At 40.9% G+C, this 26,143-nt stretch overlaps 2 protein-coding genes across 2 annotated transcripts in view; both read left to right on the top strand.

Annotated features, from left to right (window-relative positions):
* Nucleotides 1-18,700, top strand: part of LOC109032431 (uncharacterized) — a 39,234-nt gene extending 20,534 nt beyond the window's left edge. Inside the window, exon 4 of the mRNA XM_072297057.1 lies at nt 17,477-18,700. Coding sequence (XP_072153158.1) covers nt 17,477-18,328 — 852 coding nt within the window. The 3' untranslated portion in view covers nt 18,329-18,700. The remainder of the gene's footprint in view (nt 1-17,476) is intronic.
* Nucleotides 625-26,143, top strand: part of LOC109032430 (putative fatty acyl-CoA reductase CG8306) — a 32,232-nt gene continuing 6,713 nt past the window's right edge. The window contains exons 1-4 of the mRNA XM_019044551.2: nt 625-882; nt 22,699-22,894; nt 23,694-23,945; nt 25,229-25,374. Coding sequence (XP_018900096.2) covers nt 22,700-22,894; nt 23,694-23,945; nt 25,229-25,374 — 593 coding nt within the window. The 5' untranslated portion in view covers nt 625-882; nt 22,699. The remainder of the gene's footprint in view (nt 883-22,698; nt 22,895-23,693; nt 23,946-25,228; nt 25,375-26,143) is intronic.

Raw genomic sequence — 26,143 nt, 5'->3', positions numbered from 1 at the left:
TTCCTGCTCACTGGTCGAAATGGTTTGATAGGGGCGACACCCTTTTATTGAATTTTAATACTGCCATTTCTGAAACTGCAACCAGAAGTAGATTCCAAAAACAGATCGTGCTGACTGGATGCTTCGTGAAGTTATTCAATGTAACAACACCCCCCCCCCCCCGCCCCCCTCTTCAACAAAAATATCCACCAGGGTCATACCAGGGTCTAAATATTAGTAAAATAGTAGATCGCTCTTGATGACTATAATCATTAAATTTGTCAAGATTATCATAGTTCAAGCACAGAGCCACGTTGTCAAATTATTAATCCCGTGTTGAGTGCGAATTTGCTATTTTACGCACATTTACCATATTATGGTTAACGATAGGGTCAAATCGACTTTGAATTCGTGATCAGCGACCCAAAAAACACATAGAAGCATATGTTGCACGCTGGTAAGGGTGATATTCTAATTAATGCCGCCTAGATCGGGCTCTGGAACCAATGTGCGGCGCGGCGGCAGCGAATGGCAGAGGCACTTTCTTCTGCGTCATCAAAATGGCCGCTGAAAAAGCGACCTACTCCCCTGCCCCTGCCTCTTCCTCTTCGCTGGGAGTGCGAAAAAAAACGTCAACATCAACACATCAACATTGCTCGCCATCTTCCAGCCACTTGTCATATGAAAGCTCGAAAGCCCGTGTTTCGGTGAGACGTTTTACCCTTGCGCATGTCAACTCTCCGCTGAGCTTGCGGCAGATTTGAATTATTACCGGTGAAAGTGCAGTGCTCAGTGACCAACAGTGATTAAGTGTAAAACAGCGCGTAAGTGCTGTTTTTCCTTTTGGATAATATCCCTTCGACTCCCAATATTCGTCTCCTACCAGCATTGAAGTAGCCGAAGGTAAAAATGTTATCCCTTTATATAATAGCTTAAGTTCCTTATAAAAACTCGTACCTCACACTTCTCATGAGACTCATATTCGTTGACAAATGTTTATTCACTGTCAAGTGAGGGATAAAGACTTGATGTTTTAGCCGATGCGTTCAGCCCAATTCATCTAGTTTAACTTTTTATTCAGATTTTTTTCCAACTTGGTAGGTCGAAAATTTTTACCATCATGTATTTAAGTACGAAAAGTTTTCATTCAATGGAGTATAAGGAAAAGTTCGATGAAAAGTTGAACAGTGTGAATTGGGCTTCTAGAGCTTGCACATCCTATGTTGAGACAAACGTCAATCTCTTATTAGCTCTGAAGCAGCACTACTCAACAGGTTAATGCATGAAGTCAGACAGCACCACTGATGAGTGGTGACATCAACAATACTTTGACGCTTGTCTCAGCATATGATGCGCAAGCTCTAGCAGACAGTATCAGTCCAACGTATTCTGTACTTAGGTTTCTGTAAATATACAGTTGCTTTGATTGAATCGCAATGTTGGCTCAAATGCCTTGACGTATTCTGAAAGTTTTGGTAATCCATTCTTCAGTAGCTCTTGTATGCGGAGGCATTCAAGTCCTCAACCAGTACCAATCGCACATCGACGGGGTAAGTCGGCAATCACACAACTCGTTTGTGGTGTCTGAAAATCCCCGCCTCAATGTTCTTTCTTTAGAGGAAAACAAATTTACATCATTCCTTCAAGTTTATGCAGAATTTTCTTCGCACAGAGAAGAAAATTCCCGGCAGTTTCAAAGTATTTTAAAAAATAAAGTATCACAGGAAGTCTGCAACGTCGCAAACGGAGTTATGTGATTGCTGACTTACACCGGCGACATATTTAAGACGACAGAAATTTGCAGTTTTATTGTCATCCTAGTTGCTTCACATTAAATTTACTCGCAGTCAAACGTTGCCAACAGGGCCGGATTTACCTGTGGTGCATCGGTGCAGCTGCACAGGGCGCCAGATTTTGAGGGGCGCCAAATTTTGGGTTTTTCTTTTCCAAACTCTGCAAAAAATTGAGAATTGCGTCGAAAGTTCGGAAACTCTGATTGTTGATTGATTGTATAAAGGCAATGGAGACACAGACAAGAACGGCGAGACAAGGTTGCGAGGCGGCTTGTCCCGTGTCGCGACAATACGTTTTGGTTTCTGCCCCAGAATCATTCACTCACTCGAAAAATTCGTATTTAGTTAGAGTTAGCACGTAGTAACCAAAGAAGACCGTCGGGTTGGGAAATGCGCGGGCGGGGGGAGGGGGACGCGCGAGGGGGCGCCTCGAAAATTTCTGCTCAGGGCGCCAAAAACGTAAATCCGGCCCTGGTTGCCAATAATCGATAATTCATTTATTTTAGATGGATTGGTCCCACAAGTGATAGGCCTTCGTCTGCAATTTATTTTGGAATCTAGGTTGAGAAATTTGCATCATCCTTAGGGACTTAGGTAATAATAGATTTTCAAATACTCCAGACAAATAAAGGAGGAAGCTCTCCGACTTTTTAAATTCTAAGCTCTCCATTTTCACATTTCACATTGCGGAAGTTTAGTCCTGGTTTACAAACTTCCTTTGATAAGCTGCAGTTTTAGCTGCTGCCCTTGAACATCGAATGACAAAGTATTCATTTTATCCTCAAGAACGATAAATCTCCTATGTAAACTGAGAAAACTACCTATTTTAGAAGCGCTAAATAATAATGAGAGATTACATGAAACTTGGTAGAGTGAAAAGCACGGCAATTTTGAAAATGTACTCATTTGTTGTCAGCAGTTGCAAAAGATTTCTTTGCATTCTGCTTGGAAGCAGCCTGCCATACACTTTAGTAGAAAATTGATGGCCAAAGTGCATTTGCTGAAAAAATAGATAAAGAAAGAAAAAAAAACTTAGGTATTCTGCCTTGCTAAGGAAAAACGCCGTATGAACCTTCAGGCGTTGCCGAATTTTCTTTAATAAAACACGAATTTCCTTGTAAACGTGAGGATATTTTCCTTCCAATTTTTCAGATAATTTTGTTCACTATTTTACTGAAAGTTTCTGAAAATTTAAAGGAAAATAATTCATTGCGTTCCTCAAAAATAAACATGTTACCGGAGGAAATTTGGCAACTCGCGAATGTTCATACGGCGTTCTTCCTTAGCACGGCAGTATTTACCCGTAGCAAAAACCCATAATTGAGGGGCTTGGAGGACAAGGCGCATAAGTGCAGTTTTTGCTATTTCGAAAAATACGTGTTTGAAATTACTTGGATCCTCATGGCGCGGTGGGAAGAAAGTTCAAACTAACTTCTTGATAATTAAAAATCAGAATTTGGGAGCGAAATTTTCACAAAATATGCATTAAGACTAGTTTTACTTGAAGTCGTTAATATATCAATCTTTTCAAGAACTCCACCTGCGCCTTGTCCTCAAAGCCCCTTGATTGTAACGAATTTACTGTACTTGTCTTCTCTAGACCCAGTGACGTATGATACTTTGGGAGCGAGTTGCTGGGACGAAAGCAATTTATTTTTTTTAAAATTTTTCACCAGAGGTGCACGTGTGTAATTTTTGTTTTGAATATTCAAATAGCACCACTGAATATTCAAGTGAATAGAGTGCAATTGAATGAACAGGTCATTAGAATGTCAGGCAGGATAGAAAGGAAAATGTGGAATCACGCGCGTCGTTTTGGCTGACTTTCTAACAACCCCCCCCCCCCCCCCTCCCCCTCGCCGCCTTGTAAGACATCCGCAAGTCAGCATTTTAATCCAACCCCGCTTCCTCTTGAGTTACGGAAGCGGAAGCCTGGCTTGACCCCCTCCTAAAATTTTTCCTAAAAATAACACAAGAAATCTTAAAAGTAGCTTAAAAATTCCTTTAATCGGGAAATAATATTATTTTTCTCTTTTTCCCTCGAAAGACCGCGTATGAGCCAAGCTCAGACCGCTTTCCCCTCTAAATGACTCACGTACACGGACAAAAACTAAATGCTGATTTAGCGTTTAAATTGTTAAAAAAATGCCCGTCAAGTTTCAAATGCAGATTTTACAATACAAAAATGCTAAAACGACATTTGAATTTGTTCGTTTTACAGTGGGCGTAGTTAAGTTAGCATTTCTCCAAATGTAAAAACAGGATTTGAAACTTGTCGGACATGTTTTTAACAAAATAAATGTAATATCAACGTATAATTTTTTTCCGTGTAATACTTGAACGACCCCAAAATTGCGTATCAAAGCCGTGGGGCATCCAGGTCAGCGATTTGCAGTTGTTAGACGGGAGGGGGTGGTTCGACTTTGGTGACGAGAGAGGAAGGGAGGGGTCTAAAATTTCGAAATTCATGGTAACTAAACTTTCGCGCGGCCCCTGATCGCGGAGAGAATTCCACTAATTTCTCACCCGACCACGGTAATAGGTTTACGCTTTACGCTCTTGACGGCCTCCCAAAATCAACGAATGTCCCGAAATTCCGAAACGATGAGGTTTGTTTTCGGGCTTCAAGTACAAATATTGTGCAGAGTAATTGCATATTATGCTCTCACAATTATAGCCGCTTACCGCGACCTTAGAACGCTAATCCGCAGGTGGAGCATCTGAGATTCGCTCGTGCTTATCAGTCTCGCAAACCACAAATTCTTCGCAGTTATTGCATGATGGAGTGAACGAAAATATTTTTTTTTTTGATTTGACGTCATTTCGCGAAAGAAATCTACCCTCAACGGGCCGTCGCGTTCGGAAGTTGAGCAAAAATACTTATCCGAATTGGGTCTCCTATTGGGAGGGTATGGATTCGATCGACATGAATCGATCGAAAAATGAAAACGTGAATCGATCGACATGAATTGATCGCATCGATTGAATCAACAATTGTTAAAAAACCGGTGTCGATTCGATCGACATGAATCGATCGAAAAATGAAAACGTTAATCGATCGACATGAATCGATCGACACTGATTCGATCGACAGTTAATTTAAAAACACCCGTATCGATTCGATCGACATGAATGGATCGAAAAATAAAAACGTGAATCAATCGACACCGATTCGATCGACAACTGTGAATCGATCGACAAACCCGTGAGTCGATCGATTAACGTTTTCATTTTTCGATCGATTCATGTCGATCGAATCGACACCGGTTTTTTAACAATTTGTCGATCGATTCACGTTTTCATTTTTCGATCGATTCATGTCGATCGAATCCATACCCTCCTTCCTATTTTATCGAGCCTAACTAACAGGAACTTACTCAAGTATAGGCACCGTAGACCCTGTCAAAAGCGTCCCCTGGAGTTTTTATGGTTATGTGGAATTGACCTGAGGTTTCACTTCATGGACTCTGAATTACCTCATCAGAAATTGCACTGCGCCATGGGAAATGGATCTGTCAAAAAAAAAATCTTGTTTCGTGTAACATAATATGGAGCAAAATGAAAGAGAATCACGGGGCTTTTTTCAAAAGTTTCGGAATATTAGCAGAGAAGGCATAAGACTTTTCACAATTGCCTATCATTTTTTGAAGAATTCAGAATTTGTCAAATTTATTTATGCGAGCTTTCCGATATTACAGACATTTTTCCCGAAAGCGTTCTCAGTTTTTTTTTTTTTTTTTTTTTTTTTTTTTTTCTTTCAAAAACGCAGTTTACTGAACAAAATAATTGCCATTTGTCATTGTCAGGGAATTTTATTTTGTGTCAGGGAAATGAGGAAAAACGTCAGTGAATCCGTATAAATTCGACATGTCAGGGAATTTTTTTATTTTGAAAGCGATTTTCGAGTCAGGGAAACACCAGGGAAATCGAAAAACACGGGTTTTTCGAAAAGTAGTTTAGGCACCATACACTTTGCTCTGTTTATTACGTTATATTCCTAAAACATGAAAAAATTCTTACTTACATCTCATCAGTTCAACCGTGTCGAGAAATTAGGAATTTTCTTTTTTTTGGCAGGAAAATATCAGGGAATTATTTTATCCGTCTATCAGGGAATTTTAAATTTTCCCCCGGTTTTTTGGCCGTTTTTGTCAGGGAAATGTCAGGGAATTTTTCTTTTTTAAAATGTTAGATACCCTGCGCCTGCACTGCTTATTTTTCATTGGTTCACACTTTGAAATCGATTCCAGTCTTTTTAAGAACACTTTCTTCAAGAAATAAGCAGAGAGACCATAGAGGAAAAAAAGGAGGTGTTCGTGTTTCGGGCATCTTGGAATTTTTTTGATGACGTAGGTCGTTACGGCGACTTGATCATCGATTCTCTTGGAAATGATGTAGTTTATGGAAAAAATGCATACTACATAAAGTATTTGAAATTTTATCATGAGTTGATTTAAGCAAAAAAATCGGACGATACGGTCCGTTTTTCTTATTTCGAATTCCGAATTTTGCGGACCAGGTTGTACCGACTTACGTCACAGGGTACACAATCCTCAAGATGCAAACACCTCCTTTTTACTTTCTCGCTCCTCTAGCGTAGAGGAAGTATTGTCATCCAGCAACGGGGGGGGGGGGGGGGGGGGGGAGTTGAAATTTCATCATTTCTCGACGTTTTTAGGTCCCTCCCAGGAGTCAAAATAACCATACTTGAAAAAAGGTGTGTCCGTCCGTCAGGCGTCCCCCAAATCCGTCTACAGCCCTGGATAGACGATCAAATTCCCGAACCAATTCCGATCAAAGTAGCATCAAAGTGTCGGGAGTCATCAGTCTGAAACTCATTAATTTGCTTAATTTTAAAATGAAAACTTGGCAGGAAATGATGATTAGTGGCACTCCATTCTGATCTTATTTTGAACAAAATAGTGCGGCCCGTCAAAATTTGATGGTAGATGGTGACCATCAGTCATCAGCATGTCTACTTTGATCGGAATTGGTTCGGAACTTGATCGTCTATCCAGGGCTTACAGCGATATCTCAGAATCTATCTGTTCGATTTCATTCAAAATTTGCAGAGAACCCCATATCTATGGTCTCCTTATGCACGTCAGACGATTTTGGGGTACGCTAAAATTTGGGGAGTCGAGCTAGGGGTCGAGGTCCATTTTTCTTCTCTATGCAGAGAGACTAAGTTTGGAGATACTCGCGAGCAGATCGAAAAATTGCGGATTCTTCCGCGAAATCTTCTCGCCAAATCGCGGAGCGCGATCGTGGTTGCGATATTTCCTGGCGTAATCGTGCTCGTAAAAATTTACGGGGAGAAAAAAAATGTGTGGATTCCCTAATTACCGGAGCCTCTCTTAACGTAACCGGCGATCCCGCGTTTTCTATACGCCTCGAACAGAGCTCATGCGTGCGACGAGGATTCCTGATTTAATTATTCGCGCCTCTGGAAAAGATCCTGCTCAGGAGGCGCGCCGTCGGCCGTCGGCATGGTCCTCCTTCCTCCATCTAAAAATAACTCTTGTTCAAGCTCATTAAAAGCTCTTAACTTCAGTCTGATGCACTCGGATTTTATTTTCTGAATCGGGTGACGAAAAAGAAGGAGGAACGAGAAGATACAAAAGCATATAGGAGTAAATTGTGAACCGGAAAAAAGGGAAGGGACAAAGTATAAAAGTATCCTTCCTCCTCCTCTGTTTATTCCTATTCTTCCCTCTCTCTCTTTTTTTTCTTCTTTTCCTATTTTCTTCTCTCTGTCTCTTCTTTTTCATATTTTCCCTCTTCCTTTTCCTCCTTTATATATTTATTCAACTATTCCTCTTCCTCCTCTTTTTCTTTTTCCTCTTCTTCCTCTTCTTGTTTTCTTGTTCCTCCTATTTTACTTCCTCTGTAGCTTTTTCCTTTTCTTCCCATGCCTTCCTCTTCCTCCTCTTTCCTCCTCTTTTCCTTCCTCTGCCACTCCTTCTTTTTCTTCCTATTCTTGATTCCTTTCCTATTCCTCCTCTTGTTTTTCTTTTTCTTCTCTTGATTTTTCTTCCTGTTTTTTCATCTTCTTCCCCCTCTTTTCTTCCTCAATCCTTCCTTCTCATTTTTCTTTTTCCTCTTCTTTTCTTATCGTTGTTATTGTTACTTCTCCTCCTCTTCCTCCTCCACCCCTTTTTTATCGTATTATTCCTCTTCTTCTTTCTTCTCTTGATCTTCATGATTCCTACTTCCCTCATTCTTATTCGTCTCTTTCTTCGTCTTTCTTCTTATCCCTCTTTCTCTAATTCGTCCTCATCTTACATGTATTACCTACTTAGAAAGTTACACGATTTTGATTCCGTCAGCGGGCTGAGTACAGAAATTGATAGGTAAAGCGAACAACAAGGAAGACAAACTAAAAATAAAGCGACCCTATCGGTGGAAGTGGATGGTTAGGAGGTAAGCAATAGACAGCTAACGAACGGCAACCCACGAGAGACCCGTAGTTAGTCCATCATTTTCCCCCTTTTTCTAGCCATCCGTTTTGACCAATGGGATCGCTCCATGCTTCCTAAAGCCCTCTTTGTCTTTAGCTTTGTCTATCAATTTCTATAATCAGCCCGCAGGTTAAGGCTAAAGCCGGGACCTTAATAGAAGGAGCACTCCTGCTGCCTCTGGCGCTGAGAGTCCTTATCCATTTTCGGTCAATACAAACCATGCAGAAATAGAGCTAAATGTCGCCGGACTTCTCGCCAAAATCATCTCGTGGATGTTCGGAGTCCTCATGCCCGGAGTGGCAACTATGCTAATGTATTCAGCCGAATCTCTGCGTGGAAAGTTTTACGAACCGTAGAGGCGGGCCCTCTCACAGAGAAGGGGCCGGGCACCGCGCCGAAGCGTTACGAAGTCAACTTTGAGAACTTTTTTAAACCTGGATATCGGACGTATTTATGTCATGAGGAACTATGTGAACACGCATCAAATCATACGGAACTACGAAGCGCGCCAATTCTATACACGCCGTTCTTTTTTATTTAATTCATTCTCACGTGATTCTAATCCGCATAAATACGTCTAAGCAATTTCGCACAAAACCAATGGCACCATGAAATAGTTTGCAAAAGTTTTCATACGAAACTTTATTTTATATTGTATTAAAAATTCTTGGTGCATGATAGGAAAGAGCATGCGAGACCTTCGAGGATATTTTTGAGAGGTGCAAGAGACGTATTTCGTCATTTTAATACGTTTCTGGTGCATTCCGTGGAGGGATTTTTTACGTATCTCCTCACAAAGTTTTAAGATAAAGCCTCTAAAATGTCTTGCCACTCTGGTCTTTTTTTTAGGGGGGGGGGGGGGGGGGTCATCGGAAAGAGGAACCTTAGTCGAAAGAGGCAAACTTTTCAGTGGAACGATTTTTGTCGAGTTGGTTCAAAAATCGGTTTTGAGAATTCGTTTGAAAATTCTCTTTTGTCTTGAAGGCAGTTTTTTTCATTTGTCGTGCTAATTGAACTCTTTAAGTTGCCTTCCGGCAATGGATCACTAGACAAGGTACGAATTTCAGCATTCTGATTAATGTTTCTTAACGAAAATTTTACGTAGAACACGATGCCTACAACGAAAATTACCGAAATCAACTCCTTACGAAGATATTCAATGATTCTTGATGCGTAAATTCAAACCACCCGCTCATAAAAACTCAGTGCTCTACGTGATTCACATCGCGCGCTGAACGTTATCATGACAGTATCTGCGATTTAGAAATCTTGCAACTTCAATTTTAACGCTTTGGCTCAGCTATAGCAAGTTGCTTATAGTTTGAACAACACATCGTGGGAAATGAACATTGCTCGATTGAGAAGCTTGCTGAAACCGTTGTGGTGCGCGATTTGACTCACGTAGAGCTTTGAGTTTCTTGTCAGCGGGCGGTTCAAATTCCTCGTAACCAATGTGTAATAAAAACGTTAATATCTTTGTTAAGCGTGTGTTTCAGTAATTTTTGCTGTGTGAATCGTATTCTGCGTGAAATTCTGATTATGAAACATATATCAGATTGCTTAAATTCGTACCTTGTCTAGTGGTCCATTTCGTGCCCTGAACAAAGTAGGTCAGACTTTTGAATAGAGCCTTCTCAAAATCACGTTTTGTGAACTGGAGATTTCTAACTGCCATCACTGCGGTTCGACTTGACATTTTCCTGCGTTTTTTTGTCCCTGAAAGTTTGCCGGACGCTCCTTTTCAGTCTGGTATCAGGAACTCAATTTTGAGTTTCTGTGGACCTTGGTTCCTTTTTCCCGTAAACGGTCAAATTCTGTGTTAATTCTAGCAAAATGGCGGAAAAGTCGGAGACGCACTTCCAAATATTTACTGAAAATTGGAAATATAGAAGTGACTTGAATTTACCCCCAAAAAATTGCCTTTTGAACCAAGAACAAATTCGCCTGAATTCAGCGGGTCTCTTCTCGATATACCTACTTGAGTGACTTTCTCCTTGATGTAAACATCTTTTCCTCTCGACTCAAGAGACGTTTGGACGTATTTCAATCAAACGGACCTAAGCGCCATAGGGGGAGGAAGGTAGGGGGGGGGGGGGGGGGGGGCTTGGATTGGCGGCGGAAACGGGCGTCCTGCTCGTTCCGTCCTATACTCGCAATGCTTTTCCATGGCGCTTAGTTCCGTTTGACAGAGCGCGCTATCCGGGATTTTAAAGTCCTCAACAGGAACTCAAATTGGCGCTTAGTTCCGTTTGACAGAAATACGTCCATTTCTTCTTCGCAGCAAATCAAGTGATGTTTTTGCCCAAACCGAGTCCTTTTTGCCAGTGTAGATGAGTCATGAAAGAGTGCGTGATGCCGAATGGAACCCTACTGCACTCAGGTCGCCAAGGAAAAGACACGGAACAGTTTTGTCTGTGCAGATATCATTACTATGGAGCTCTCTTGCAGTCAGCTGGAACCGGCAAAAGAAAAAAAAAAAAAAAAAAAACAGAAATGAAAAAAATGGTGCGCCGAAAAAACACGGATGAAAAATTGCTCTGAGAGCTGGTATTTCACCAACGTGGAGAGAGTTCAACTTCCATGCTGACTGCACTGCAGCAGAACCAGTTGCGCTGGACTTTCTTGGCTCTAGTACAGTGTTTACTCAGCACCTGAGAGCTCAATATTCCTTGAGTGTTTCCTTAACACTGTTGCCGACTTTTTTATCATTTTTTTATGCCAACTTCATTGAGATCATCTTTCATTCATCATTTGACGTAAGGACTTATCAGTACTACCACGATGTCCAATAATATTACTTTAGGATAGTACTGCCAAATCTGTGACGCTTTTTGATTGGTTTAACACCTCAACAAAGGGGTCTAATTGGTGGCCTCTCATAAGGGCTTTTAGGGACCAGTGTAACCAACCTACCCTGGGGATTTGTATTTTCCAGGGAGAAACTAAAATTATATCTATGGGAAAATAATTGTAGTTCTCTGCAGGAATATCCACCAGAGTTCGTTCACAGGATTCATTTTAGAGGTTGTAATTTGGAAAAGTTCTCATCATATCTAGGGAGAAATCGTCGTATTTTTTGTCCATATCAGACCCCAAGAACTCCACGAAAGCTTGAAACCCGCGGACCAATCCTACAGCACTAGAGTTTCTCTGCTTTCAAAAGATTGAGATAACAGTACTCTCCGAACATTGGTTCTACACTGCCGTGCTAAGGACCACATACGAGCCTTCAGACGTTACCATATCTCCTTTAATAAATAACAAATTTACCGGGAAAATTATCAAGATTTTTCTTTAAAATTTTTACACAATTTTGCCCACAATTTAATCTAAAATATCTGAAAATTTCAAGAGAAAAATGGGCTCGATCTCCTGTATCATACCCTGTACTTTTTAATGGTTAATAAACAAACAAAAAAAATCGATTCAAAATGATAGTCTGAGGAATGACAATGGCATTCTTGAATACAAACCCTCGAAACCCCGAAAATAGCGATTGGAGTTTGGCTCTGACAAAAGGTCAAATATGATGAGAGGTGGCAGAACCGGCCCTAAATCAGTCTATTACGGACGAAATATCTCGGCGTGCCCGGGCTCCGACTGCTCCGAGCACGGTTGTCCAAACTCCGCCATGTACTTAAATGGGCGAGGCGAAAGTTCCTCTCTGGAAGTCAACACTTCCGAACGGGCAGCTGTTTCCTCAACGGATGGCTCCGTGCGTAACTCCTCGGTAATCGTCAAACGGATATCATTGCTTATCTGTGGCGTGGCGTACTTTGAGTTGTACCGATTGATCTGCCATTTGGACCTATGTGAAAGAATCGATAAACAGGGTGTTCGCAACGAGCATTTTGATCAGTGGCGTGGCGTGCTTTGCGATGTATCGATTGTTATGCCATTTAAACCTATGGAAAAGGATCGATAAACAGGGTGTTCGCTACAAACACCTTAATAATCGATTCTTTACCACAGGTTTAAATTGCATAAAAATCGATACATCGCAAATCACGCTACGCCACTGATCTTGATAATCGATTCTCTACCATAGCTTCAAATAGATTGTCAGGGATGCAGAAAGCTCTTGGCCTTCCCATTTTACAAACCCCTTTTTTCTCCTAAAAAGTCGAAAAGAGAGCTTTTTTACGGCTCGAACGCATAAATTGGCGCTACTTTGAGCAAAACGCGCGATTTTTACAGCAATTCTACGAAAAACATATTTTTTACATGATTAAATGATTAAAATTTATTTTTAACGGCACCACTAGATTCAGCGATGAAAAATTTGGAAAATGTATCTTGCGTTTTTTCGCTGTGACTCATCGTTTTCGAGATAATAGGGGATAATGGGGGCCCCAAGGAAATTGTTTTTGCATACAAAGTAATATACCACAACCACTTTTTTTTTGACCCAAAGAATCGACTCCTTCAACATTCGCACTGAATTTTGAGTCACCCTGTATTGGTCCGTACACATTCGATAAATGGAACATTGAAGAAAAACTCGTTCTCTGAAAATTGATCGGTACTGCTCTGCCGTCCTAAGGGAGGACGCCGTATGAACATTTGAGAGTCGCCAAATTTCCCTTGATAAAACATGTAGTTTTGTCGATATTTATGCGCATTTTTCTTTTTCAATTTTCAGATATTTCAGATTAAATTGCGTACAAAATAGTCTGAAAATTTTTTTTTTTTTTTTTTTTTTTTTTTTTTTTTTTTTTTTTTTTTACTACTTCAAATAGCCCATAAGGGCTACGAAAAAAAGTAAAGAAAAGTAAAAATAAGAAAAGTAAAGAAGAAAGAAGAAAAGTAAAAGAAAAAGAAGAAGAAGAAGAAGAGGAAGAAGTAAGAAAAGTAAGAATTTTGAAAAAAAGTATTCACAATTTTCCCAGTAAATTCGGTTTTTATCGAAGGAAACTTGGCAACGCCTGAAGGCTCATACGGCGTTTTCCCTCAGCACGGCAGTACTCTCCTCGGTGACGAAGAGACGGTGTACGAGTCCTCGCCGTAGCGTTGCGTCGGTTGCGTGGATTTTCTTGGACATCTCTCGGATGAGTTTGATCAACTCGTAAGTGCTCCGTCCGTGGACGTCGATGGCGATAGCGATGATGATGCAATTTTCTGATTCACAGCCCGTGTCCGACGCCCCGCGATCGTCTTCATCTATGATAGAATCCTGATATACGGACGACCCATCGCCCATCGCCTGGACCCAAGGCAAGGCCGTCCGGTTCCCTCCAACCGATCCCGGAGACGAAGGTCTCCCGAGTCCTCGACATGGGACACCTCGGCTCCTTCATGTTTTACCCAACAGAGCACTAACTTCACAAATGAAATTATTAAAAAAGGCACCCAGTGCTGTTCCAGCGGAAAAGGACCTGTCCTTTTTAGGGTTATTTTCTACCCCCCAACGCCCCCGACCCCCACGTTCATTTTTTACAGTCAGGAGTAGATTGGACCACTACTGCCGTGCTCAGGAAGAACGCCGTATGAACCTTCAGGCGATGCCACATTTCCATTCATAAATACGCATCTCCTGGTAAATTTATGAATATTTTTCTTCCAATTTTCCAAATCATATTGTTTGCAATTTCACCTTAAGTTCCTGAAAATTTCAAGGAAAAATATTCCTAACTTTTCTCAAAAAAACATTTTATCGAAGGAAATTTGACAACTCTCGAATGTTCATACGGCGTTCTTCCTTAGCACGGCAAACTAGACCAGGAAGACCTAAATGTTCACCCGTGATTGTGTGTCTTTCATTGCATGTCGTGCCAAGAAAGAACAATGTATGAAATATGGCAACTCTCGAACGTTCATACAGTGTTTTTCCTTCGCACAATTGTAGCTACCGGATAATACAGTCACGATGAGTTACGCAGGTAACTGGACGGGGAATGTAATCATAGCTGAGTTTGACGATTTTAAGCACCTCTGTGCGGCGTGTATACGGGATGCTCATTGCATTTCCACCTTGGTTACACTTAAAAACATGCATTGATGTTAGTCAGATATTCTTCGATGAACAGGCGGCTCCATAATGCTAGCTTTATAGAGCGACTGTTTTTATGGGACTAAATCCCAAGCGGCAGACAGACTAACCACACGGATCCTCCGAGAGACTTAAACGCCGGAACAGAAAAGTAAGCGTGCCGTCTTTTTACCGGATTCAATGTCAACGGATGCAATGGAACACTAGACATGGTGTAAATGCAAGCACTCTGACCTGTGATTCCACTTCAAAATTTTTCGTAGAACACGATTTACGCATCGGAATGTCCTGAAATAAACCCTTATTTAAGGTATACACATTTCTATTCAGTATCTCAATTGGCTATGAAAAAGGTGAATTTCCCGTTCACACAAAAAACAAAGCGTCTACTTCAATCAAATCGCGCTCTACAAGGGTTGTAGCAAGCTCCTCAATCGAGCAGTGTCCCTTCCATACCCTGTGTTCTTCACAGTGTAAGTAGCATGCAGCAGCTGAGCCAAAGCACCGAGATTGAGGTTGTCATATCTTTATACTGCAGAGACTGTCATGGCAACGCTTAGTGTGCGATTTAACTTGATTATTGTTTCTTCTGTGAATAGGAAGTTTGCCTTTATGAATCTGACAACGTTAATCTCTTGGCCAGGAGCTACTTTCAGTAATTATCATCGTACAAATCGTGCTCCACGTAATAAGAAAACGTGTATCATAATGCTGTAATTCGCACCTTATCTAGTGGTTCATTTTGCGGAAATGCATCCAGTATTGTTCCAGCGGGAAAGGTCCTGTCCCTTTAAAGGCCATTTTCTGCCGTCCCCCCCGATTCCCTTTTCTACCGTCAAGAGTATATGCTAGTCGATTCCTTGCCATTCGTAAGATGAAAAATTGTCTTTCGATTGATGATTTTTGAAAATTTTATGAAAAACAGGGGCAGAGGGCCGTATTTATAGACGTTCCTTTAACAGCTCTTTCCCTTCCGTTCCCATATGATTCAATTATGATTAAGGGAGGCGTAGGGAGCACTTCAACATATTATCATAGAAGGGAAAATCTTTGCAAACCTCATCGAGTTAAATTCAGCAGTTTAAGTTTAGAAGTGGGTCTTCGAAAGGGATTTGATGAAACGTGTCCCTTTTATTATGCTATTTTAAGGGCTTACTTCAACATCTCTTAAATTTGTATAAACCAAATGGGACCTCTTCGGGAAAGGAGCTGCTTAAGGAACAACTATAAATACGACATACGACAATGTCCAGTACGTAATTCCAGTCCGTACCGTTCCGGTATGCAAGTCCATCAAAAATTGCATTTCTGAATGTTGAACTTTTTTTTCTCAGTTGGTCGGTGGTTCTTCGGTTGCTCGCGAAAAATTTTGATTTTCCGTCGTTTTTTCGTTTATACACTGCGCATCTCTACGATGCACTTCTTTCTTGAAATATGTATTTTGTCACTTCGTTAGTGATCTCGGAACGTAAAATTGAAATTATTCATCGATGCGCTTGCTCCTAAATAATCCATGAAACGCTAAAAAAACTGTATTTTTTTTGGGGGGGTGGGAAGGGGTGGGGGAGGACGACTCATTTATCTACACTTCGTGAAAGTCACCTGCTTGAAATCTGCTCGAGCGAGGCATTCATACAGAAAGCCGTGCTATATTTTTCGGGCCGGTTTTGTTTTCCCAGTCGGCGTCAATAATGTTTAGTCTATGATCAATCAATTACTCAGAGCCTGCAATAAATCCAGTTGAGTTCACTGGTTTTAGTTTAAAAGAAAAAATAATTGTCGAACACCAAAAGAGCCCGGATATCAATAACAGACGTGCGCTATTTTGTGTGAACGTTCTCTTTCATCCTCGCGCGTCCCAGTTTTACCTCGAGAAAAAAATTGATATTTCGAACAGAAAATGGAGATGCACCCGTGACTCAATGATTAAATACTGTATTTGTGATAACTCTTCGGAAAATAAACTCATGCCGCGGTCTACAAAAAGAGCCATCTCACCACTTGCCGGCAACCCCACGGAAAAAAACCCTGCCGCTCGCAGCGCAAGGTTTTTTTATTCCTTTACAAACAAACGCGAAGCTATATAGGCCATGGAAAAATTCCAGTTAAAGAGGAGAGAAGAGACCCATCTATTCTATAAATACAAAGCGGGGTATTTAATAAGGATTAATGCAGCTTGTGTTTTAGTGTGATTTGCGTGGTAATTTGACGAAAGTCATACGAGGACCCATAGCAATAATCGATAATGCCTCCGACAGTATTTTTCATATTCTTCATTCTACTAGTACATCAGATTCTACCATTTCATGCCATGGTAAGCAAAAATACCAACTTATGAAAAGAAAACTTTTTACCATCGCCATCTAGAGCTGTTCACCTGTGATGAGCTTATATTTATCTTCCAGAACTAGCTGAATTATTCCTTCTTTTACATAGTGCTTTAGAAAAGTGAAGCATTAGTATTACTTGCATAACTTGCTAGTATTTTATCGCAGAAATCGTAAATGTAGGTATTTCTAATTCCTAAGGGGACACCGAAAATATTTCATTCTTTAGAGTCCACGTCAAATAAGTTTGGATACTTTTAGACTAAAAATCCGGTATCTCGCTTCTTGCATTTACTTTACACGTAAAACTTTTTAAAGTGACGTTAGGCGATCTTCCGGCGCAGTCTGGAAGTGTGTAAAATTATTTGGCGTGGAATGTACCATATTATGCAAAAAGAATTTTTTTTTAAAAATTGCACCATTTGAAAAAACTTTTTGTAAATGCCCTGAACTCGATTTAATACTAAATGATGATTAATTATCAGTTATAGAGGAGTACTTTAACAAACTGTTGAGGCCTAGAGCTTCCGAAAATTTCAAACCAAATCAATTTGTGGTGGTTTGTAATTTTCCGAAATTTTCAAGCCAAATCGATTTCTCGCCATTCGAAGTTTCTAGTTTAAAAACTGTAGAAAAAGAGCTCCATAAAGAGCTGGCGAACATGCTAAATGGGAATCCGCATTCACTATTGGCGCAATATGAGCTGAACCGCTCGCTACTTACTCTGTGATATCCAAGAGAGCGTGTTTCGTCAAAACATGAAAATGCGAATTTCCGAGAAAAATCGCTAAGAAATTCAGTGAAACTTTCAAACAGATTCAACTAACAATTTCTCTGTAAAAAAAATAAAATGGCGGCGGAAATTTTCAAACGTCGCATGGCGCTTGTGATACTTTGGTCGAAAGGTGACGATATATTCTATTCCAGAACTCGGGGAACGAGAGCAGCGGAGGCAGTCGCCAAAGCAGTGGCAGCAACCGTAGTAGCGGAAGCAACCGTAGCAGCGGCAGCAACCGTAGCAGCGGCAGCAACCGTAGCAGCAGCAGCAATGGCGGTAACGGCACTCCTAGCGGTAGCGGAACCGGTGGTAGCGGAACCGGGGGTAGCGGAACCGGGGGTAGCGGAACCGGGGGTAGCGGAACCGGGGGTAGCGGAACCGGGGGTAGCGGAACCGGGGGTAGCGGAACCGGGGGTAGCGAAACCGGGGGTAGCGGAACCGAGGGTAGCGGAACTGGTGGTAGCGGAAGCGGGGGTAGCGAAAGCGGGGGTAGCGAAAGTGGAGGCAGCAGCGATGCAAACCAAGGCACGGACGAGTACGTGGAGATAATCGACCCAGAAGAAGTTGAAGGTATAATGCAAGGTCACAGAACGAATCTGAAGGCGTGCAACGAGCGAGACGACTGTGCTCTCCCCCATGCCAGGCGCTTGGGGAAACGAAACTGCGAGGAAGCCTTGACTCACTTCAGACACATCACCGGGGTTGAACAAGAACGACACTGCAAGGACGCCAAGGACGCGGATTGTCGGGTGTGCGAGGGAATGGCCCCGGACAGGATGTGCTGCACCTTCATGTGCCGCTACAACCAACAGGACAACCAACGGCGATTGGAACAAGGACATTATCCGAGCAGAGCGTTCAGGGCTAAACCTCAATCACATAGTCAGGGGTTTGGGTCTATGAGAAGCTTCCAGGACCAGCGCCACTTTTTGCCGTCGTGGTGGAGAGAGCCTAGTAACTTTAAAATTTTCAAGTTCGAGTTTTCCTCGAAATTCGTCTGATCTAACAATAAGTAATTTAGTTGAATCACTAAATACGAAAAGGGCACATGTCCAGAAAACCAAATTGTTCAGAAGACACAAAAAACTGTTTATTTCGTGGTAGATATTTTTTGGAAAGTCGTAATGTTTAAAAAATATCTACCACGAAATAAACAGTTTTTTGTGTCTCCTGAACAATTTGGTTTTCTGGACATGTGCCCTTTTTGTATTTAGTGATTCAGTTGAAATCCCTGATTCAGCTAAAACAGCAAAAGTAATCATATTTGTACAAAAACGAGACCTATGATGTAAATGCGCAAAAATTGACATGTTATTTCTGCAGAACCGCCGTTAGGGGTATTATTCCATCAGAAAGCAAATGAGAGCTTTACTTCCAAGCGAAATGTTTTTGCAGTATGCTTTCACTCCATAAACGTTATTTTCTTGTTTGAATTTGATATTTATTGTCCTTTTTTCAAAAAATTACAATAATAAACTTTTTAGTATGAAAATTTTCTTTGAATTTTGATTTTAAGTTTTGAACGAAACTGGACCACCATAGAATTTCAGCTTTTTGTCACATGTTTCCTTTCACAAATTTTACGGAGGACACGATTCGCGCAACGAAAAAGTTGTCATGACAAAACATGAAGCTTAAAGCTTCAGGTGTAAATACAGCTCAGCAGAGCGAGTGCCTCAAACGTATCGCACATACGCATTCAATTGTTTTTTTTTAAGAAAATGTGAAAACAATCATCATTTGAATATTTTAATAATCACATTTGAATAAGTATTTATGTCGCTCGTGTAAAATGCCTTTTACCGTTACTCTTCATACGTCGCTTATAAATGTAAGCTTCGGATGAAAGCACCACCAGTCCCAGTTCTACTGTGATAAGTTGAGGCAAGGTCCTGACGAAACACGCCGGGTGAAAATTTATTTAGCACAAGTGAGTTCTCTTCACCTGTTATTTTTTGAAAATAATTTACATTTCAGAAACATTTGGCTGTTGACTCTTATGCTGCGTTTTAATAAATCCAACTTATCCAACAACAATCGGCGAATTCGCACGAAAAATGAAAATTGATGGGGTGAAGACTGGAAGTGCTTATTTGAGAAATGTGTCGCTACTCATCACTTCCCTCAACACCCCTCCCCCCCCCCCCCGAAATCCACCTCTAAATTGAGATTTTGAGGCCATAGATGTTCTCAGTACCAAAAATTATGGGGGGGGGGGGGGGGGAATTGTCAGTCATTTCTCATGAGTTTTGGCTCCAAATCGTTGCCTGAATTCCGAATGAACTTTGATCCCCTCCCTCCAAAGGGGCGTAACTTGGGGGGGGGGGGGTGTTTCAAATAAACTTTTTAGAGAGAGAAAAGTCCTATTTTGACCCATGGAACACGTTCCTGTCGTTTAGCGATTTAACCATCGGACACCATGCATTAGTAGGACGTTTTTACTTCAGACGAGGAAAGAGTGAACGAACAGCATATCACCGACAGCACTAGAGAGAATAAGAGGATTCCTTCGGTTTCAGTCCGAAGGGGAGTGAAAGGAGGCGAGAAAGAAGCGCATTAGATAACACGCGACAAGCAGCGAGAAAACCGCGCGTAACCTCTCCGAAGGCAGCTTGAGTTATAGCCCTCGCTTGCATTTCTGTGTTAATTATAAGTCGTTTCCCGCCAAGAACGCCCGTAAATCCGAAAAATTGACGGCGCAGGTGGGTCTTAAATTTCCAGGTCGGAAAACGGGTTTTTGATTTCGCAGCGCGGATGTCTTTGGTCTCTGATCTTCCGGGAGTTAGGAAGAGCCATTTTCACGTCATCCGACGATTGGGTTTAAAGCCGAAACCTAGCGCACTTAAATCCCGCGTCGAAGAAGAAGGAGTATTCGGATGCCACCGAATTTTCCCTCATTAAATACTCACCATCGAGAAAAATTTTTGAATCGAGTTCTCAGGCAAATAAGAGTAAATTGTCATTCTCTCTGAAAATTTAAAAAAAAAAAAAAAAATAGATTTTCACATCTGTGCATCTGTCAGAAAGTTCTTATTTTACTTATAAGGAAAAAATTAGCAACATCCGGAAGTTTTCACTCGGTGTTTTTATACGGCTCGGCAGTTTACAGTTTCGATAAAACGTAATTTTGAGCATCCCCGTTGACCGCAGAGTTTTTTTTTCGGGGGAGGGGGCTTCATGGGGGGGGGGGGGTAAAAATGAAAAGTAGAATATGTAAATTAGTTGTACTGCACATATCCTAAAAAAATTCAGTCCCCTCTCAACTTATTTTCAAGGTGAAGTTCGCCCATTTTTTAAGTGTTGATGCATAGTAACCTCCGAATTCTCAGCGAATGAGGAAAAATGCAGAGAATTTTAATTGAATTATTCAGTGCAAAAAACTGTGGAATCCCTGGAGTAATGAGGGGGGGGGGGTGGAAGGAGGGCTGAAAACTCATGAAATTTGAAAATCTCTGTTTAATGATCGGCGAAAAATTCAAGTTTCAACCGCAGGCATGGGATTTACCTACAAATGATGTGATCATTTTGAGATTTGTTGACCAACTGATGCCACAAGAGCAAACTGAAGAAAAATTTGGGATAACTCTGAAAAATTACGACTGTACGAACTTTGTCCCATGATCATTACTATCCGATTATTTTTGTATCTTCCCCTAAAACTTACACGAATCAACCGAGCTGTCCTGTCCATCAAAGTAACTTTCGTTGATACTTCAAAGGACGTTCGCATTCATTTTAAAACGTTAGGAATTTTTTAAAGCAGAGGCTGAAATTGCACCGAATAATTCAACAGGTCTCTAATTAAATGCCGGCCTGTTTAAATCCAGTACCTTGCTTTTCTATGCTTTTTTTTATATAAACTGTAGGTGCGTTCTCCATACCGGCGTTGAACATTCAAGAGCTACCACCGCCACGCAAACTAAAATGAAATTACGCCTAAAACTTTTTTATCATACTTGGAAGTTGAAATAAAAACACCAGGAGAGCTCAAAATCCGTTCGAGTCGAAAGATGATTGAAAATGAAAACACATGAAAGTGAAAACATCTCCACGGCTTCTAAATAATTGTACGCGCAATGCATGCAAATTTTACCCGTAAAATGAAGGCGCCCGGCAAAATGACCCCTGAACTTGGGGGCGATGTTTGTTCAGTGAAAAGTTTTAAAAAATCGGCGCTTTGCCCTGTTTTTTTTTTTTTTTTTTTTTTTTTGGGGGGGGGGGGGGGGGGGTCCGCGCCCCCGCACTCGGGACGCGTGGTTTACGCTCATTTTTTCAAACATATGCGAGCTTATTCTGCCGTGCTAAGGAAGAACGCCGTATAAGACTTTAGACGTTGCCAAATTTCGTTCTATACGACACGAATTTCCTTGTAAACTTATGAATATTTACCTTCCAATTTTATTGACAATTTTGTTTGCAATTTCATTTAAAGTTTCTGAGAATTTCAAGGAAAAATATCCATAACTTTCTTAAAAAATAAACATTTCATTGAAGGAAATTTGGCAACTCTCGAATGTTCATACGGCGTTTTTCCCTAGCACGGCAGCTAGTTGTCTCTTCTTCGTAAGTGACTCGCGAATCCACCGCGGGTAGCAACCAACAAGTGTACTTCCCGAAATGGGAGCGGGCAGCGGGACCAGTTGAATTGTGATTATGTAGTTGGTTTTGCCTATCATTAAAATGAAGGCGCACCCTACGTTTGCTCACTGATCGGTCTCCTTCAGAGACCCGCAAATACAATGGAGCTCTTGCATGTGTCAGGAATTTGCGATTCTTGTATGTGTTGATTCCCTCGTAAAATTTTGCGAGAAGCGCGATGGTGCCACTGGTTTTCTCTGAAACGAACTCCAAAGCTCATAAAAAGCTCTCAAAGTTTAGGCCGTAATTGAGGAGATTTCATGCGCTATCCTAAGAGTCCGCCTTTATATCAATTCGACCTCTCCATGCAAAGATTGGGAGCAAATGCATTAGCAGGGTTGCCATGTTTGTCCCCAAACAAAGTGGCGATCCTGTTGGTGTATTTGCTCCCTATCTTTGCATGGAGAGTTTTGACTTGATACGGAGGTGGACTCTCGGGATGGCGCGGGATATCCCCTTTATTACGGCCTCAACTCTGAGACTTTTTTTGAGCTATGGAGTTGATCTCAGAGAAAATCAGTGGCACCATCACGCTTCTCGCAAAATTTTACGTAGGAATCAATACATACTTAAATCGCAAATTCCTGACTCATGCAAGAGCATTCAGGCAACACTCTGCAGGCTTTCATGTTCAAAATGACCTAAAGCCTTTTTTTTAATGTCCCTTACTAAATTTTGTATTGAGTTTTTCACGAATCATTAAATAAATGTAAATTTGCCTTTTTGTTCACAGGATGTCATCTCCGGTAGCTGAATTTTACAAGGGAGCGGACATTTTTCTTACCGGTGGCACTGGTTTCGTTGGCGTTGCCCTGATCGAGAAACTCCTAAGGTGTTTTGGAAATGACATCGGAAAAATCTATCTTCTAATTCGTAGCAAAAAAGATGTCCCTGCCTCCCAAAGAATTTTAGATTTACCCAAAAATTCAGTGAGTAGCGCTCAAATTAATCAGTATTATTACAAGATGTATTTGGAGTAAAGTGTGCATTGATCCACAGCTGCTGCTGATCAGATTTGCAGGGGATACATTTCCAGGGTGTCCACCGGTCCCCAAAAGTCCCCAATGTCCCCGATTTTGGAAAGGTATCCTCGGCGCTCCGGTCAGCATGAAACACATATTAACGCCTACAAGATACCATGAATACTTCACGCATTGCGTCAAACGTAGTGCGGTCAGCAGCGGTCGGCGTGGAACGCATAGCGCCTACAAGACTGTAGGGATACTTCCCGCATTGCGCCAAACACAGTGCGGTTGGCGCGGTGGCGGAAATTAAAATCAGTAAACTACACTCATGTTTATTCTTTCATAATTTTTTCGTTCTTCTCTTATAAATGAAAGGCCTCGTCCACACAGAGATAGGTTTACGGAACTTAATTTTCGCGCAAAATTCCGAGAACTTTTGGTAGTGTTGGCAGGGCTTTCACAAAAAATGTGCCCAACACGAGTAAACGAGTCTTATGCACCTCTCCTCCTCCGGCACGTTCACTTGATGGTTTGTATCGATGTTTCAAAGCGAATGAGAAGGGGCGGCAAAAACAGGCGGCCCATGGGCGGCAAGTAGGTAAATCCGGCCCTGTTTGTCACCCTCTATCGTGTCTGAATGACAATCAATTCGTGTCCGGATCTCTTTTCTCCATCCCCTAAAAAATTTAATTATTTTGCTCTTTTCTCGGGGTTTTTCTTCTCCTTTATCATAGAATTAATCTCGTACTCATTTTACTTCTAGGCGTTTGAAAAATTCATTGCAGAGAAAGGCGATGGTCTCTTCAAGGAAAAACTGGTAGCGGTTTCTGGTGATGTGGGCTCTCCAGACCTTGGCTTATCAGATAGTGACAAAGCTGCCCTGAAAAATGTCAGCATTGTGTTCCACTCAGCTGCAACTTTAGATTTTGAAGCTAATTTAAAAACAACCTATGAAATCAATTTATTAGGCACACGCAGAGTAATAGAACTCTGCAAATCTCTACCCAAGTTCAAGGTAAGAATTTTATGACTCAAATAAATGAGTGTGCACCAATTATTCAGAGCCATTCTTGCTCAGAGTGAATGTTTTGTCTTGGATGAATGCGCATATCCGAATGAATGAAGTGTATGCTTAGTAGTGGAGAATCTCAATGAATGGACTCTCTCACTCGATATTTTTCATTTTACCTTATTTGAATGCAACATCCGTCAATCAGGGAGAGTATCAATTTTAAATAGCAACAAAATTAAATAAAAATACTCCTCCCCTGATTTTCTGTCAATCTTAGAAATTTAGAAAATGTAAGTATGAGCCACCGAAAAGAAGACAACATCCCAAAAGTTGGGAGATTATCAGCAGATGAAATCATACTTTTTTTCTGGAGTTGTAAAAATGCTTAAAATTGGCTTTTATGCTCATCAGAAAATGACTTATTCATCTGAGTCTCAACCTTCATTCTTTCGAATAAGATTTTTAGGATTAATTTATTTGAACCAAATATTTTAATTGGTACCTAACTTTTCGGAAAAGCAAACAGAATCTGCTTGGTTTTAACTGCGTAGGAGTAGTGAAATTCGAAAAAGCTCCAACTTTAATTTGAAGCCAAAATCATGTAAATATGAAGATTATGGAAAGTATTTTCAACTGATCTTGCAGAGAAATGTGGTTCTATTCTGAATCTCTTGGTCATTAGTATGTCCCCACTTAAAGCTATGATGTAGTCTGTATTCATTTGGATTTGCCCTGTGACAATTTAAATTTGGTGCTCACAATCTAATGCATGAATATATTTAGATTATTATAGTTAGACTAGTGAGTAGCATCAGGATAAAACAGAAATTTGTTATTTTCAGAATTTCAAAGTGAAGGTGCACAAAGCGTTATTTATCTTTCTTATTTTTTAGTGGCTCTCTGTATAAAAATTTGAACGGGTCAGTTGTGCCAGTCACAAAATTATGTTTCAATTATTATAGACCAGCGAAACTTAATCAGATCTGTCCGAACACCAAGTTTCCACTAGTATCAAAGGAGATCTCGCCCTGCAAAAAACGCAACATATACCATCATCCACCGCAGTGGTGCATACCGTCGTTTCTTCCCTCTTTGTTTCATTTGTGTTTCTGCCAAGAGCCTAAGCCATCAAAGTGCAGCTCCATGACCAATGCAACTGACCCATTGCTGTGACATTTCTGGGGTCTTGTCATGCGTATCATCTTTTCTGTTACTTGAGTGACTTTATTTAAGTCTTTGTTTTACTCATCATCTTTCTTGCTATTGAAGTGATCCTCTTTTTAAAGGCCCTCTTACATGTCTCAAGTGCCTATGCAAATTCCAACCGAAATCAAGCAGAAGAAGTATTGTATGAAGTTCCGGGTGACGTCGAGAAAGTCGGAGGACTAGTCTCTTCCCTAAATGATGCCGCCCTGGAAGAAGTAACTCCAACGTAAGTGTTTTATTCTCCAACCGCCTTTTGCTTCATTAAAAGTAGGTTGAAGGAACTCTCTTTTCTTACTGCTTTAATTTTAATTCGTGTATTTTTCAAGATATTTCTGATTTTAGTGGTATTTTAGAAAACTTTCAAGAGTCAGAAAAAAAGTAGTTTCAGAGCTTCTGAGCGTGTAGACTTGATGTCAAAGTGTTTTAGTGCCACTATATTCAACTCAAGAGGCAGAAGTTAACTGGCAAACTGGAAGCGGCTGAATGAAAACTGTGGGCATCAATTTTTTTTCAACCTCATTTCATAGTTTTTTCCGATACCTCATTAAGATTTGCTATTTTTGTTTGCATTTTTTTGGCATCACAGAACAAATAAACAAAATCATGACGCAGCGTGTTAACAAGTTTGAAAGTAAGATTTGATTGTTCAAAAGAAAAGAAAAGGAATAAATAGGAAAAGAAAACCCTCATAAAAGTGATGATAAAGTGGTGCAAATGACGCACTTGATTTTTCTCTTTACATAGGTACAGTCAAATGAAATAGACAGAAAGGACCTGCTGGCGGATTAATGAAATCAGTTGTTAGTTGAGTGGACAAGGTGAAATGAAGTGCTGCTTTGTCCAGCCTATTTTGGATGGAATTGACAGCATGCTATCGGGAACTCAAGAGTTGCTTTTAGCTTCTCGCCAATTCTACCCGACATAGGCACCACAAAGTAGCGATAAGACATAGCCAACCAATCACAATACACCATATCTCCTTTGTTATGTGTCCG

The sequence above is a fragment of the Bemisia tabaci genome, chromosome 2 (assembly GCF_918797505.1).
Source record: "Bemisia tabaci chromosome 2, PGI_BMITA_v3".
In the NCBI taxonomy this organism is placed as follows: Eukaryota; Metazoa; Arthropoda; class Insecta; order Hemiptera; family Aleyrodidae; genus Bemisia; species Bemisia tabaci.
Note: the sequence above shows the minus strand (reverse complement) of the source record. Positions and strands in the feature narration are given on the sequence as shown.